Source organism: Lagenorhynchus albirostris, chromosome 14 (assembly GCF_949774975.1).
Source record: "Lagenorhynchus albirostris chromosome 14, mLagAlb1.1, whole genome shotgun sequence".
In the NCBI taxonomy this organism is placed as follows: domain Eukaryota; kingdom Metazoa; phylum Chordata; class Mammalia; order Artiodactyla; family Delphinidae; genus Lagenorhynchus; species Lagenorhynchus albirostris.
The window spans coordinates 65,449,214-65,466,029 of NC_083108.1; the positions used below are offsets into that span (position 1 = coordinate 65,449,214).

The 16,816-nt window shown below is 57.5% G+C and overlaps 2 protein-coding genes across 3 annotated transcripts in view; one reads left to right on the top strand and one right to left on the bottom strand.

Moving 5' to 3' along the window:
• Positions 1-15,315, bottom strand: CCDC157 (coiled-coil domain containing 157). Of its 2 annotated transcripts, XM_060120779.1 has the most exons (11): positions 14,922-15,315; positions 9,266-9,524; positions 7,174-7,345; positions 5,830-6,475; positions 5,061-5,138; positions 4,517-4,707; positions 4,014-4,190; positions 3,677-3,845; positions 2,442-2,581; positions 1,902-1,990; positions 1-1,812 (listed from the first exon to the last, which is right to left on the bottom strand). In XM_060120779.1, the coding sequence occupies exons 1-11, from the start codon at positions 15,154-15,156 to the stop codon at positions 1,563-1,565; spliced, it is 2,406 nt and encodes an 801-aa protein (XP_059976762.1). In that variant the 5' UTR covers positions 15,157-15,315; the 3' UTR covers positions 1-1,562. The 2 variants fall into 2 exon arrangements, with proteins under 2 accessions (XP_059976762.1, XP_059976763.1); XM_060120780.1 differs by lacking the exon at positions 1,902-1,990.
• Positions 15,121-16,816, top strand: part of SF3A1 (splicing factor 3a subunit 1) — a 20,280-nt gene continuing 18,584 nt past the window's right edge. Inside the window, exon 1 of the mRNA XM_060120781.1 lies at positions 15,121-15,316. Coding sequence (XP_059976764.1) covers positions 15,254-15,316 — 63 coding nt within the window. The 5' untranslated portion in view covers positions 15,121-15,253. The remainder of the gene's footprint in view (positions 15,317-16,816) is intronic.

Here is a 16,816-nt window from a genome sequence, read left to right on the forward strand (position 1 = left end):
GTTGGGTCTTTGTTGCTGTGCGCGGGCTTTCTGTAATTGCGGCGAGCGGGGGCTACTCTTGGTTGTGGTGCGCGGGCTCCTCACTGCGGTGGCTTCTCGTTGTGGAGCACGGGCTCTAGGTGTGCAGGCTTCAGTAGTTGTGGCATGCAGGATCAGTAGTTATGGCTCTTGGGCTCCAGAGCACAGGCTCCGTAGTTGTGGCACACGGGCTTAGTTGCTCCACGGCATGTGGGACCTTCCCGGACCAGGGCTCGAACCCGTGTCCTCTGCATTGGCAGGCGGATTCTTAACCACTGCGCCACCAGGGAAGCCCCTGGCAGATGCTTTGATTTCAGCCTTGTAAGGCCCTGAGCAGAGAAACCACCCACACAGGGCCCGGACGTCTGACCTACAGACCTGTGAGCTACTGAATGGATGCAGAGAGGAGCCAGGCTGTGACAGGTCCTCCCCCTGCACTTGGGCCTGGGCCCCCTGCCTCAGGGAGCACACCTGAGGGCTGGCTCTCACCTGGGAGGGGCCCAGTCCAGACAGCCCAGGCTCCCTCAGCGAGCCCCCAGGCTCCACAGAAGCAAGAGTTGGGCAGCCTGTGGCCATGCCAGTTCAGCTACGTACACAGCTCTTCTTGACTTTTCTCTGTAAACTGAGGTGCTCTACTTGTTGGCCTCCTGACCAGGGAAAACTGTCATAGAAAGCCGAGAGCATCCCCCATCCCACCCCCACACCCAGAACTCCTCAGCAAGGTCTTAGTGCCTGTCCTTCACAGGCGGGGTAGCTCAGGACAGGCTGGAGGCTTCGTGAGGAAAACTGGACTACTGCAGGCCTGGTGTGCCTGGCGGCATCAGTGCCCTGACCCCAAGGGACAGGCCTGGGAAAGCCAGGGCTGGCTTGGGGTGTCCCGCTCTCTGGCTGGGTGAAGCCTTGCCCTGCCTTCAGTGGCCTGGGGGTCCAGCCTCCTGGATTTAGAGAAACCCTTTCTGACTTGTGTTTCCTGAAGGTGAGGCGTTCCGCAGTGAAAGGGGGGCTGATTTTCTTGGATCCTTAATGTCCCCATGCCCAGGTTCACAGCTGGGTGGTCCCTGCCTGCCTTTGTGAGCCTGAGCCAGAACCCTGGCCTCTGACTCCTTCCTTGCCTCAGGTGTCCTCACTGGGCCCACCGTGGCGGCTGCTCTCCTTCCCCTGCGCACCCCCTACCCCGACCCTGCTCTTTATTGGTGGGGGTCACTGAGTCCATGTTACCCCTTAGTCTTTGCAGTGAGGATCAAAAGACTGCCTTTCACATCGCCCAGGTGCTAGAAGCTTCTTTCTGCCCTCAGTGTGTCCTCTTCCTCCACTGTCCCTGTCAGGAGGGAGGCAGGAAGCTCCCATTTACTGAGGGTGCACAGTGTGCCAGACCTCTGCTGGCCAATGACCCACACGGCTGGGGACTCAGGACAGGGAAGGAAGGACTCTTGCTCTGCTGAGCCAGTGTGGTGAGGCCAAGGTCGCTGTGAGCAGATGGCCTGGGCTTTATTACATGGGGTGGGTTGCCAGCTTCCCGCCCTCCAGCCCCACCCCACTGCAGGCTACGTGGGCCGCTCCTGGGGCTGGTATGCAGGGCTGGCCTGGCCCCGGCTTGGTGACAGTCTCCTTCTCAGCCTGGCCAAGGCCCGGATGGGGTTCTGGGCACAGGTGGTCGAGTGGGTCACATCCTCTAGGGAGGACTTGCTGGGTCGACTGCAGGGCTGCTGAGGCGGGGAGGCCTGGGGCTGGCCCGGTGGGGTCCTGCCCGCACTGGCTGTCCTGCTGCCAGGTGAGTGCTGCCTGCCCAGGGGCCTGAGGGAGGATCAGACGGCAAGATCCCCTGTGAGCGAGGGGGACCACCCCACCCCCACATGCCCCACCTCTGACAAAGCCTCACTCACCCTGGAGATGCTCTCTGGGCCTGGGCTGGGGGCGCTGCTCTGTGGATTCCCTTGCTGGGAGGGGCCCAGAGCTGGTCCTGTGGGATCAGCTGCAAAGAAAACCAAGCTCAGAAAGGCCCAGGATCCCCTCTGCAGCGAACAGAGAGGGTGTCATAGAGGAGGCGGGAGGGCCTGAACCTGTCGCCATGGCCCCTTCCTCTGAGGGGCAGAGTTTGGAAAGCCTTCCAGGACCTGTCCTTAGCCGTGGTAAGGGTGGGAAGGTTTGCTTTCTCATAAGGCTCCTGGTGCACTTGAAATAAAGGTTCAAAGGGCTAGAGGGGGGATTTGGAGCTAGAAGGCACGGTAACATCCTCATGCCTTCCTGAATCGTGGCAGATGGTTCACAAAAGCACAGCTTAAAGCCACCTGAGAGCCCCATGTGCAATGAGCTGGGCTGATGGCAGAGTCCCTGGGGGAAGCTGAAGACCTCTGCTGGGTTGGGGGCCTCTTCCAAGTCCCCAAGGGCCGGCCCCTTTCAGGTGGGGGAGCCATGCTGCCCACCTTGAGGGCCCCCTGCTGGGCCACCTCCCGGATCTTAGACAGCATGGATCGCAGCCGCCTGTTCTCCTCCTGTAGGACCCGGATACGGATGTCGTTGGCCTGCACCTGCCTCTCCATGTCGTCCGTGACGTTGCCAGAGCCTGTGGAGACCCACTTTCTGGCACCCCACCCCATCAGGTCTGCCTCTTGTGCCCAACGAGGCAGGACCTCAGAGGGCAGACACGCCAGCCGGTACATGCCTAGGGTCCCCGTGCCTAGGGTCCCCTGCCGGTGGCCCTGCAGGTGGGTGGGGTCAGCATACTGGACCTCCCACCTCATCTTTTTTCTCCTGAGGCCTTGTTCCCCCCCTCCCCCTGCACTCCCTACTCCCCTGCCTGCTGGGAGGTGACCAAAGCCTTGCAGAATTTGAGAGCTGAGGGGGACCTGGAGCTCACCAAAAATTTAGCACATAGGTAAGAAAGTGAAGCTCTTCCAAGGCCACCTGTTTCCGGAGGGCCTGGGAGACAGTGACTTGTTCAAAGCCACAGCCGGCTCTTGGATATGAGTCTCAGGAATTCAGCAAGGATGTTCTTTCCCACTGCTGGGGGGACAGATGCTCCCCCTGACTCTGAACCCAGGCAAGGTGCTGCCTGCTCTGGTTATCAGTTTCCTGGTTTGTCACAAGCGGCTGCTACCTGCCTCGCGGGGCGGTTGACAGGGTGACACAAGGGCCCAGCACTCACAAGTGATGACTTATCATGACAAGCTAGATTGCAGTGGATCATCCCAACAGCTCTGCACGGGGATTCACCCCAGAGCTTCAGGGGACTGGAGGGGTTGGGACGAGAACCCAGGCCGCCGGGCAGTCAGTCTTCCACTGAGATGGGTCCCTAGCACTCCCATGGACACTGGACAGTTGGGGCTGTTTCCCTGGAGCTGGCCCCATGGTGTAGTTTGGGGAGATGCCAGGACAGGGGACATGGAAGCTGAGCAAGGACTGGCCTGTGACGTGGTAAAGAGCACAGGCTACACAGGTAGCCAGACCTGGGTCTGGATTTGGCTGGGTGACCCTGAGCAGTCAGCTCCCCACTGGGCCTCTGTGTCCCCATCCACACAGAGGAGTGAGTAACACGCAGAGCACCTGTGTGTGGGGGGGCTCTGCCACCCTTGCTGTGGACCCATGTCCTGCCCTGATGAGCCCTCAGCTGCCCACCCCCAGCCCCAGCGTGCCCTCTGCACCAACCCCGGGCCCCTACTTTGGATCTGGGCTTCCACAGGCCTGTGCAGGTCTGGAAAGGCCACCAGCAGCCTCTCCCGCTCCCTCAACTCCACGAGCTCACGTTCTCGCTCTGAGATGGTCAGCTGCAGATCCGCTGTTGCCTGCTCCAGGCCTTGCTTCTCTCGCTGCAGGCTCTGCAGCAGCTCCTGGGGCAGGGGAGGCTCAGAGCTGAGGACCGGCTCCCAGCCCGCTGGGGACACCCCATCACCTCCACTCCCCAGGCACGGGGCAGGCCCGCAGGTGCTTAGCTGGCTGCAGGTTCCTCCAGAGAAAGGGAAGTACCGCCCCTGCCCCCTCGCCCTGCCTGCTCACACCTGCTGGGCCCGGAGCTGGCACTGCCCCTGCTCCCTCTCGCTCTGCACGTGCTGCAGTTGCTTCTCCACGTGGACCCGCTGGGCCTCGGCCTCAGCCAAACTGCCCCTCAGCTCCTCACGCTCCTGGTCCAGGGTGTCCAGCTGCTGTAGCAGGGCTCGCTGTTTGGCCTGCAGGGACTGAGCCGGGATGGGCAGGAGGGAGGCCATGAGGCCCATGGGGCCAGGCCCAGACACGCAGGACAAAGGAGGCAGCTGTATCCAAGCCCACCCCCTTGTGCTACATCTGTCTGTGCACATGTGTGCAGTAGAAGGGGTGGAGGGAAGAAGGGAGCAGACCCCAACCCTGGCAAGGCCAGGACCCCCAAGCTTGGAGACCTCGCCCCCACTTCTTTCCAGTCACAGTCGCCACTCAGGAATTCTCCTTAGGTCTCCAGTGTCTCCCCCCTGTCAGTGGGGAGCCCTTTCTCTCCCCTTCGTTGCAGGAGACCAGGCGCTGACCTCACCTCCTGGTGGCGGACCATGCTATCGACACGGACCTTCTCCTTGTCCAGCTCTGTGCTGGCCCAGCGGATCTGCTGGCTGGCTCCGTCCAGCCGCCCTACCAGCAGCTGCACCTGCTCTTCCAGCTGCTGCACCTGCCTCTCAGCCTCCGCCCTGTGCTCAGCCTCCTCTTGCAGCTCCTGGGCCTTCGTCTCTGCAGGATTGAGCGGGCGGGGGAGGGGGTAGAGCGGGGGAGCCCTGGGGAGTTCCTGCACTGCCTCTGACCCAGGACAAGACCTGGGAAGGGGGGCAGTGGTCACAGCACATCTCTGGGCCTCAGTGTCCTCAGCCACAAAATGGGGCTCTGAACCCTGCCTGAGGTGGGTTCTGAAAACAGTAGGTACTCTCTGGGTGGGAGGTGGCATCACCCAACAGTGTGGCCTCTCAGACCCAGCTTCCTCTGTGGTTCCCTTTAGCTTTGCCCCCAAAGCCCAGGAGACAGAGAGTGCTGGTCCAGCCACCGAGCACATGGCACACAGTACAGGGCTCCATGGCAGGGCTCCTCACCCACGGCCCGCGTAGACTCCCGCTGCTGCTTCAGCTCCCCCTCCAGGGTGGACACCTTTGTCTTGAGGTCACTTGTTTCTATGGCAGCCGAGAGAGAGGCCCTTCAGAGGCTCCCTTGGGCCTGGCTGGCAGCCTTAACGCCCAGTGCACCCCACAGCATGGTGGCAGCCCTAGCCAGGGTGGAGGAGTGCCTGGGCTTGTGGGAGGAGTTCTGGGGAGGTGCCAGGAGGCCTGGGTCCCTGTCCACTCTGCTTCCTGTCGGCTGGCTGACTCTCTGGGCTTCAGTGTCCTCCATGGGGGTGACTTGCCCAACTCCCTCAGGCCTCACAACTTCAGCAGGAGCTGGCCCACTGTGAGTGCAATAGCTGCGTCTCTGCCTGACGGCTTCTACTGAAGCCAAAGAGGGGCCTCAGCTGGCTGGAGCTACCTGGGGGATGAACTTCCCAGGAGTCCCCTTTGGTGACCGACAGGAGTGAGTGTATGAATCCGCCGCTCCCTCACCCCTCTCGTGGGACGACTCGGACTTCTACACAGGCTCCTGCGTTCCCCAGTGGGATTAAGCTCCAGTTGCCCACAGTGTAACCGGCTTGATGAGCACACCCCTTTTCCCCTGCCTCCCCTTCCCTGCGTCTGCTGCCCACTCCCAGTCCAGGTTTCTTCCACACCAACTCCCAGCACCCACAGCCCTGTTGCGGGGTCTGCTCCCGGGGGAGCCCATGCTCAGGCTGTGGCAGAGCCTGGCACTGAGGGTCCGGCCTCAGGCACAGACCTGCGAGCAGCTGCCGCCTGTCGCGCTCCCACTGGGCCAGGCGCTGCTCGGCCTCGTCCGCCTGCCGCCGCTGTGCCCCCTGCTCCTGCTGCAGGGCCTGCTCCAGCTCACCCACTTGCTTCCTCAGTCTGTCCTTCTGCCCCTTAGCCTCCTCCAGCTGGGCCCTGAGGGGCCCCACGAGCTGAGTGAGGGCCCCCATGTGCTTGCTGAGGCGTGCCAGGTCTTTGCTCTGCTCGGCCGCCCAGTGGCCCATGGTGGTGGCCGGCAGCGGCCTGAGCCCCATGCTGTCCTGCACCAGATGCTGGAACTGGCCTAAGGATGAGGGCAAGTTCTGGCTCTGACACAGGCTGATGACCATCTTGCCCACCTCCTGCAGGCTGCCCTGGACGCTGGTGCATGCATCACAGGGCACCAGGGCTGTCTCCATGGTCTGGGAGTGGACACTCCTGGTGTTTTCGGCCGTTCTGGCTGGACACTGCAGGGAAATGCTGACAGGGAGTCTGTCCAGCTCTTGGCAGGTCTGGGGCAAGCCTGGCATTGGTGAGGTGGGCTTGATGAGCTTGGCGGTCACAAATTCAGGGCTCCTGGCTGGCTCGCCCTTGGCTGTGGGCTTGGAGGTGGGGGTCTCCCCTTGGTTTGCCCTTTTCTGTAGTCAGGAAGAGAAAGGGAAAGCAGGTGAGGGAGATGGGCCCTGGAGGTGACCAGCTCTCTGGGGATTTCTCTGACAGCAGCCACTCCTGATGCTCAGACCTTCAGATGATATCTGATACCAAGGTGAGTGAGAGAGCATGCCTTCTCCTTTCTGCTGCCTCAGCTTACCAAGCCCAGGCTCCATGCTGTTACATGCATGGCACTGGGAGGGTAATACAGTGACAGACACAGCTGCCGGGTACTGGGCCCTTGCTTAGTGGACTTGTCTGCTCGTGTTGCTGAAGCCACTGTCAGTTTCAGTTTCCTTCCCATTATGGTGACAGTGGTCCTGCCCACCAGGTGGTTGTGAGGGTTACGGAATAACCCATAACAAATGGGGTCGATACAAACACCATTCCCCAACAATGCCCTGGGAGGTAGGGACTGTTATCACCCCCACTGCACAGATGAACAAACTGAGCTTCAGACTAGGTAGGATTTTTCCAAAGCCCCACAGTGTAAACTGCAGAACCAGATGGCCCACACATGACCCCCAAGGCCTGCATTGTGAACTGCCAGGCTGCATGGGCCTTGAGTGGGGGCTCCAGAGTGGAGCCAGCGACAGATGAGGTGCACATGTGGTGTGCGAGGAGCCTGGGGCAGGTGGACTGATGTGAGGGTGACTGCATTTGGGGAAGCGGGTGGCTGACCCACCTGGGGGGCCACCTGCCGAATGAGCATGACCAGCCTCAGCAGGCTGTTCCAGAAGCGCCGCACTGTGAGCCCCACGGACATGCAGGGCCTGGAAGCCCTGGCGGGGGGCACCGTCTGCTCCACGCTGAGGTTCTCCAAGTAGCTCGCGCAGCTCTGAAGCAGCAGCAGGAGCCTGTGGGCAGAGATGGCAAGGTTGGCTGGGGCAGAGCCCAGCACCAGTGTGCCCTCACACCACACGACCGGCAGCCTCCTGCTCTGGGAACCGGCCCGGGCGTCAGGGACTCGGAGCGTCTCAGAATACGCTCTGCCTGACCCAAGAGCCACTTCTTCCAGGAAGCCCTCCCTGAAGGCTAAGCTTGGGGCCCCTTCGGGACCTCCTGGGTGGCAGCACTTCTGCCTGGCTGCTCCCCACTGGACTAGGAGGCTCTGGGAGGCTGGGCCTTGCCTTGGTTGTGTCCAGAGTCCTCAGAAAGTGCTGGGTAAGTGGCTGCCTTCCACCGTGTGGCTCAGAGCCTTCACCTTGCAGAGGACCCAGCTGAGACCCCCAAAGCGGAGGAGGCTGCACACGGCCTCAGGGTGAGTGTGCAGGGCAGTGTGCCCTGCGGTTTCCTGATTCTAGTTGGGGGTGGGGGTTCTCCTGTGGGATGAGCTGCTTCTGCCACAACGGAGACTAGAGTGAGAGAGCCAGGTCCCTATCCTACCCTGAGTCAGGGGCTAATTGTAAGGAAAAGGGGTGTTGGGAAGAGAAGTAGGTATTTGCATGGGAATCAGGCTGTTTTAAAAGAAGAGATACTGTGTTTACAAAACATATGGGCAGATAAGTGACCTCAACTTGTTGCAGGTGCAGGAGGGTCATCCCAAACCAACTGTGCCCTTGGGCAGAGAGGGCCTGGGGGAGGGTTGCTGACCGCTCCAGGCCATACCCCTCTCTAGGCCAAGGTGTTCTCCTCTGTGAATGGGGACAATGAATGAGCAGCACTGGAGGGTGGAGAGTGACCTGGACAGACGGGCCAGGCAAGGGGTGGGAAGGCGGGTCAGCTCCAGCTTTCTAGAAGGCGGATTGTTGATCTGGGCCCTGACGGGCTCCGCCAGCACAGGGACGAGTAGGCGGGGCACTCCTAGCAGAGGGCACAGCAAGGAAGGAAGGTGTGTTCTGGGCTCACACATGTTCAGCCCCCTACAGGGTCCAGGTAGTGCTTTCACACCGTCGGCTCCTCCAGGCCTCTGAGTGGTTACCGTGGCTTCTAATTGTCTCCAGGCAGGTCATCCCCAAACTGCTGGGGTCCCTGCCTGTCTGGCCCCCGTGACTTCATTAGCATGCAGGGTTTGGAGCACATGGAGCCTGGGCTGTGGTCCCCAGGGAGTGGAGGCTGACGACCATGCTAATGTGAAAGACAGTGTAGAAGTGGTGGGGCTACAGGGGAATCCACTGGCCTCCTTCCCAGCAGGGCCAGGATTTGGAAAAGCACATCCCGTGTCTGGCCCTGTGACACATGGAAGGGACAGGAAAAACAGCCTGGGATGGAAAGTCTGAGCAGCATCTGTAGTGTCCTCGACACACAAACCCTAAGGAAGCAGCTGGCGGTGGCTGGAGAAGTAGCCGTCAGAGCTGTGGTGTCACAGAGACCAACAGGGTGGCCAGCAACTCCCTGAAGGTGGACTATAAGACACACGGCACAGGGGCTTCCCTGATGGCGCAGTGGTTGAGAGTCCGCCTGCCAATGCAGGGAACGCGGGTTCGTGCCCCGGTCCGGGAAGATCCCACATGCCGTGGAGCGGCTGGGCCCGTGAGCCGTGGCTGCTGAGCCTGTGCGTCCGGAGCCTCTGCTCCGCAGCGGGAGAGGCCGCAACAGTGAGAGGCCCGCATACTGCGAAAAAAAAAAAAAAAAAAAAAAGAGACACACAGCACAGCGTGACACAGATGAGATCGCTATGAGGGCCCTGAACCAAGCTGGCCCCCGACAGTATTCAGTCAAAGGTGATTGTTGTCATCAATGTCATCACCCCGCCAGAAGTGGATCCTGTGGCTGCTACTGGTTTATGGGGTGGGTGCCAGCATCTTGAGATGACCAGGTTTGGTCCAGGTTCTCACCTGTCGATGACCAGCTCCAGCAGCACAGCGTGGGACAGCTGCGTGAACTCGGGGTCACCTGGCACGTGGTCGTAGTGCTCTAGCAGAGCCACCATGTCCAGGTCACAGGCCATGCGGTCAGGGAACTTCCAGGAGGGGAAGTGCACGGGCCCGGCACGCGAGAACACGTCCACGATGGTGCCCTGAAGGTCGGTGAGGTCCCTGCGCAGGCTGTCCATGCAGGCCTGGCTGCCCAGCAGGTGTGCCATCCTTGTGGCTCCTGGGGTGGACAGAGAGGATCCCCGTTAGCCAGAGCCACGTGGCTGCTGCTGGAGGAAGCTTCTGAAAACCCCAGAAAACCTGCTGAAATCCAACCTCGACCCTGGGGAGAAGTCGGTTCCCTGGCCCCTTTGGGACCTGTTTGTGGGTGACCTCACCAGCCTCCCTCTCATCCACCCTACCCCACACCCACACTACTGATTTCCTCGGTCCACAAGTCCCTCTGAGGACCTGTGTGTGCCTGGCCCCTGCTGAGTGCTGGGTGGATACAGCTGTGTATGAGGTTGTACTTGCTGTCCTTCCCTCCCTGAGCAAAGCACTGGACCGGCTACTGACAACAAAAAGACAGTTGTAGCTACAGTATGACGGGGAGCACTGGACCACCCCTGGCCACTCTCGTCTCCTGCCTAGACTGCAGCAGCAGTTCCAGCTGGGCCACAGGCCTGCCCACTGGAATCTGATCCACTTCTGCTATGGAGACCTGGGCCAAGCCTATCTGACCACATCACACTGGCCAACAACCCCTCAGGACTCACTTTGGCCCTTGGGAGAAAGGCTACCTTCAGGCACACCCCTCCCCTTGTCCTCTCTCGTCACCTCCCCTCCCCTCCCCTCTCCTCCACTCCACATACCATCAGCTACAAGCAGCAGCTCCTGTGCAGGCACTCGTTTCTGAATCCATGCCCATCTGTCTCTTCCATCTGAGTCATGCTTCCCCCATCCAATTCCCATCACCTGCCTAACTCCTCTCATCCTTCAGGGTTCCCGGACATCACCTCCTCCAGGAAGCCTTCCCTGAGCACCCTCCAGGCTGGCTTAGATACTCCCTCTGGGCTTTCCCCATCTTGGCCCTGATTGCTCTCTGCAGGAACGGCCTCTGCTCTCTAGGACAGGTCCTCACCGCACCTCAGTCACTGTGGTATCCCCAGTATGGCAGCCTGGGGCCTGGCCTATTGCAGATGCTCACTGACAAATGAACGACTAGTAATTGAACGGAGAAAAGAAAAAGAATCCACAAAGAAAATTTAAAATACCTTGACTTTGGGAGGAAAACAAGTCCTGAAGTGTAAGAGAGGAACACCTGAAAATTTGTATGGATAGCTATCCTAATCATTCTAGTGACGGGGGTCCATTATATGTTGATACAGGGGTCCCAGTCCTGCCCCTTTCTGGCTGTGTGGTCATGGGCAAGTCACCGCACCCCTCTGAGCTCCAGCTGTCTCACTTGTAAGATGGGGACACCATCCCCCATCAGGCCAGGTGGTATCTGCAAGTAACGTGCTTGGTCCAGGACTTCCCTGGTGGTGCAGTGGTTAAGAATCCACCTGCCAATGCAGGGGACACAGGTTGGTTCCCTGGTCTGGGAAGATCCCACATGCTGCGCAGCAACAAAGCCCGTGTGCCACAACTACTGAGCCTGCACTCTAGAGCCCGTGAGCCACAACTACTGAGCCCTCGTGCCACAACTACTGAAGCCCATGCGCCGCAACAAGAGAAGCCACCACAATGAGAAGCCCGCGCACCACAACAAAGAGTAGCCCCTGCTCACCACAACTAGAGAAAGCCCGCAGGCAGCAATGAAGACCCAACACAGCAAAAAACAAAAAAAAATAAAAAAGTGCTCGGTCCAGGGCAAGGCACCAGTAAAAGTTCTGCAGCCATAGTAACTATTATTACTGTGATTACTATTACTAGCAGTAACAACAGCAAAGACCATCCTTGTCTGGAGCTGCTGTCTACCTTCCATATTTCCTTTTCTCCCCTGCGGCCCGCACAGATTGCTTCCCTTCCATCTTTGCCGTGTGTGGACATCTGAAGACAGTGATTTGGATGAACCATCCCTGGCCCTTGACTCAGAAGGTCTGGCCCCTCCCGTGGCTCTTCGCAGGCCTCTGACAGCAGGTGTCAGAGCCAGCAGCCCTGTGGATGCTGAGCCCTGGTCCCTCCCCACCCTGCAGTGGGGGCCCCTTGTCCTTTGTGGTTTTCTCAGCAGCAGAAAGTTCCTTGCACCAAAGCCCCACCCTGCAGTAGGGGCTGCTTGGGCAGGATTTAGGCCCCCAGGAAGTCCAGGCCTGGCAGGGAAACCTCTCTTCCTCCAACCTGTTTCCATCTCCCAACCTTCCTCATTGCAGAAAATGGCACCCTCACTGGAAGCACCTGGGCACTTCCTCGAATCCCTTTCCTTTATCCCCACATCCAGGCACCCAGTGCTGCTAGCTCCACATCCCACCCACTCTGAGAACCCGCCACCTCTGTCCATCAACACTGCTCCACACCCCCCACCTCCCCCAGACCACTGCCCCAGCCTTCCTGAGGGTCGCTCTCTCCCCTCCCCAGCACCCCCTCGCACCTCGGTGTCTCACCCCCGTAGAATATGCTTCCTCCCCATACTCTGTCTAAATAAGATGCCTCCCGCAGATCCCCGGGCTGGTGAGTTCCCCTGTTACACATTCTCAAAGCAGCCTGTGCTTTTCCCTCCCAGTACACACCACAGTGGCATGGAATCATTGAGTCATTATTTGCAGTTGGGACTCTGTCTCCCTGCGAGCACGTAGACCATTTTTTAGTTCACTGCGGTATGACCTGGCCACCTGGGCTGGGACCCGAGGGCCTGCCTGTGCCCACAGGTGCAGGGAAACCCAGAGGCCCCAGGGTGGTTCCTGAGGGCAAGCCAGCCTCTCCGGCCTCCCAGAGGACTGGGCCCTGTCCTCACCTCTGCACAGGTGCCTGTCCGTGGAGCTGGATGTCTGAGTGTCCCCAGCTCTTGGACTTGCCTGCGGGCTTTCGGGCTCAGGGTCAGAAGCTCAGCCAGGTGCCTGGCTTCCCGTGTCCAGCTCTGCAGTCCCTGGGACTGGATGTAGGGAGAGTGAGGGAGTGGGCACTCAGGGAGGGCTTCCTGGGAGTGGGGGGCAGGGAGGAGGCTGTCCCAGAAGAAGGGGGTTGTTTCAGGCTGGAGGATGGGGCGAGGGAAAGGGCAGGTGGGGTTGCCAGCCTTGAGCCTGAGCACCGCTGGCTCTGACTAGAGGACCTACTGTCGGCCACTTTCCAAATCCACCTTCTTTATTTATTTATTTTTATTTTTTGGCTGCACCACGTGGCACGTGGGATCTTAGTTCCCTGACCAGGGATTGAACTCGCACCCCCTGCATTGGAAGCGCAGAGTCCTAACCACTAGACCCCCAGGGAAGTCCCCAAGTCCACCTCCTTTAAACAGATGAGGAAACTGAGGCTTTGGGAAGTTAGGGGGCTAGCCTAAGATCACTCAGGGAGCTGAGACTCTTGAGTCCTACATCTTCAGGCCATACTACTTCAGGCCAGCACTGGACAAAAGAAATATAATGCAAGCCATGTATGGGTTTTAAAATTTTATACTTGCCACATTAAAAAAACTAAAAAGAAAGAGGTAAATTAATTTTAGTAACATATTACTTAACTTAATATACCCAAAATATCTCTTCAATGTTAAATCAATATAAAATATTAAGTCTATTTTTTTGCATTAAGTCTCAAAATCCAATGTCTATTTGACACTTATAGCACATCCCAATTTGGACCAGCCACCATTTTCATATACAGCACCACATGGGCTGGTGGCTATTATATTGGACAGTGCAGGGGTAGGGGGTCAGATCCTGTGTTCATTAAGCAGATGGTGACTGAGTATCTTCTACATGTTGGGCATTGTGTCAGGGACAGGGACAGAGCAGGGCACACAGAGCACTGTCCCCCAGGAAGCACCATCTATGTCTGAGGGTCTCTGCAGGGGGCAAGTCTTGGTGTGTCAGCTCTACAGTTCCACCCACAGGTGGGGTGATGAGTCCCCACAATACACACACACACACACACACACACACACACACACACACAGGTCCACTTCCCACATACAAATGTTGCCTCAGTGATGGCCTCTCATAAGATATTGCCACCCATGAGGTGTTATGTCCCCAAAGAATGAGGCAGAAACAAACAGAAAAACCGACTGAAACATTCTGAAACACAACATTGAAAAACATCCGAGGTTACCCTACGTCGTTTCTTCTGAACAGTGGGGATTTGCAGATACAAGCCTGTTTTGAGAAACGTGTGTGTGTGTGTGTGTGTGTGTGTGTGTGTGTCAAGTGAAGGAACATTTGACACAGGCTTTCTCTGTAATTCCTGGGTCCTGAGTAGAACCCTCTCCCTGAAGCTGCCAGCCCCGCACTGTTCCTGAGATCACACAAGTGCTGGCACTAATTGAGCCACCACTACCCTGGTGTGGGAGCAGCAGGTAACTCTGCCTCTCCTCAGGCCCCTCAGCCCAAGGTGGACTTTTAACTCGCAGAGAAGTGAAGGAGCCTTTCCTGCACTCCCGTTTAACATTCGAGTCCTTTCCCTCTCTTCTCCCGCTTCTCTCTCGAGACCGCTGGGACCCTACCCCTCAGGTAAAGATTATGCCTCCCTCCTGGCCAGTGCACCCATGGAAACACTTTAGAAACTCTAAAACCATCTAAATGGCAGTGTCAGTCTCTGACTCAGGAGTGCTAATTGCCTGGATCCCTGGGGACACTGAAGGAATCCAGTGAAGACAAAGGAGTAAGTAACTGCACTAATAGAGAAGAATGGACTGGGTTTGGATTCTCACTCCACCATGTGAACTGAGGATGTGAACCTCTCTGTCCTCACCTGTAAGTAAGTTGCTATATGAAATAAATGATGGAATGCATGTAGTGTTTGGCACATGGTCTGGTTCATGGTACGTGTTCAATAAATCCTAACTATCATTATAATTCAACAATAATAATAAGAATGACATAAACCAGCTATGGTGTGTATGTGAGGAAGAGAGACGGGAAGGAGACTTGGGAGGGCATCTTTTCCTATCCCCCCTCCCCCACCCCCCATTTCACAGGTGAAGAAATTAAAGTCCAGGCCAGGGTTCAGGAGTTGGGAGAGAGGGGAAAGGGAGGAGAGGATCTCAGGAGGTGAAGCGAAAAGGGCGGGATTCGAGGTGTGCTGCGGAGCGGGAAAGTGGTCCGCAGGGACCAACCTGCGGGCGTGAGGGGTGGAGCCTAAAGAGGAAGCCTTGATTTGAGTTGGTCTACGGGGTTTGAGGGGGGGACTATGAAAGCCAGGGGTGGAACTGGAAAAGGCAGGCCCGTGGGAAAAGGGACCCGTGGGAATTAGGGATTGAGATTTGAGAAGGGGGTCTGAAAGAGGTGGGCCTGAAAGCAAAAGAGGGGGCTGGGGGAATAGGGAGGCGGGGCTTTGGCCAAAGTGGGAGGCCAATGGGAGAGAGCGGGGGCCTTGGAAGGCGGGGGTCGGAGAGAGAGAGAGGAATCTTCTGGTGGAGTAAAGGGTAGGGGGGCCGGGGCCGTGGGGTGCGTGCGAGGGCGTCGGCGGGAGATGTAAAACGTCTCACCAGTCTCCGGCGTCGCAGCCTCAGCCACTGTGTCTGGTCGGCTCATGAAACTGCCCCTAGGCGCGCCTGCCGCTCCTGGGATCCCCGGCAAAACGCATCCCGGCTCCCCGACCGCTGCCACGGCAACGGCGTCTATCGAGAGGGAGGGGCGGGAATTTACGTCACGGAGAAGGGGCGGCCCCGGAAGTGCGTCAGCCTCGCCCCGCTCGGCGACGACTCGCTCGGCCGCCGCCATCTTGCGAGCTTGTTGTACTGTTGGAGCGGGGAAGCCGCTTTGACGCCACACCGTTCACCTATACAGAGGCGGACTGGCAGCCCTGAGCATCGCAGTCATGCCGGCCGGACCCGTGCAGGCGGTGCCCCCGCCGCCGCCCGCGGCCACCGAGCCCAAACAGGTACCACGACCCCCGCACCTCGACCTGGGCCCTCCCCTCGGGCGCGGGCCCTCTTTACTCGTGCAGGAAGAAACGGCGATTTGCGAGGGCTTGGAGGGACTCCAGGTCCCAGGAGGCAGCGCGCTTCCCGCCTACCTTCTGGTAGCGAAGCAAGCCTGTTAGAACAGGAGTTCTCAAAGTGTGGTCCGCGGACCGGCTAGCATCACCTGGGAGTTTATTAGAAATTCTGAGTTTCCACCCTAGACCTTTTAAATCAGAATCTGCATTTTAACAGGCTCCCAAGGTGATTCATTAAAATTTGAGAAGCACTGATCCAGCGCATCCACCGGTCTTCTGTGTTAATTGGGCCCACCGGCCCCCAGTCTTTGCCCAGGAGTCCCTAATTTCCCAGCCTGCACGGTGCATCTTGGAACGTTAATTCTCAGCATCTGTGTAGTGCTTACTCTAAGCCAGACACTGTGCCAGGCTCTGACGGAATGAATGAAGCGCAGTTCCTGCTTTATTTAGGGAGCTCACACACTAGTGGGGAGACAGATATAAGTGAATACTCAATAAATGTTTATTGCCTCTGTTACCATAAATGATACAGTTTCAGCCAGCCCTTCAAAAGATCTGTCAGCTAAGGAAGAAAGACGTGGGTCAGTAATTGCAGTATGATATAAGTATCAAGTACAAAGGAGACAGGAATTCTAATCAACATTGCTTTGGTGGGATATAGGGGAGATTAAGGTAGGTGAAGCCCACCGGCGTGAAAGGTAAATTGCGTTTAGAAGAATGAATCAGTAGTTCACCAGATAGGTGATTGGGAAGGGAAATACCATTCTTTATTCATTTAGAAAAACTTTATTGAGCACATCCTGTATGCTGACCACTGCAAATACCTATGTATCCCTGGCATTTTCCCAGTATCTTGGGGAAAAATAACTAAGGTAATACCAGATAAGTGCCAAGATACCAAGGTGGGAATCAGATGGTGCCTCTTGTCAAGAGTAAAGAAGGTTAAAGCATAGGGTTGGGAAAGTGGTGGTTAAGAGGTGTATTTCTGGGGATTTGAAGTTTTCGTAGCAGGCTATTGGGAGAAAAGGAAGGGATGTAAGCTGGATAGTGACATATTTGTGTTTCAGAAATTCAGGTAAACAGTGATGGGGAGAATTGCTAGGAGGACAGGTTAGTCATGTTATTCAAAAGATGTTGAGAGCCTGACCTAGATTGTGGCTGGGGCATGGGACAGAGGGGATGGGCAAGCTCAGATCACAAAAGGGCTGTGGTGCAGGCTCTCCCTCCAAAGTGATGCATTCGAATCCTGGTTCTGCCATTGGGCCAGTTAAGGTCTCCATTCCTCAGTTTGTCCATCTGTAAAATGACAAGACAATAATATAATAATAAGAGTACTTAATCTCTTAGACTTCTGTAAGGGTTATAGATTTAATGTGCTTAAAGTGCTTAGGAAAGTATATGGAACCTACTCTTATGTTTGATAAATGTTCTTATCATTGAATG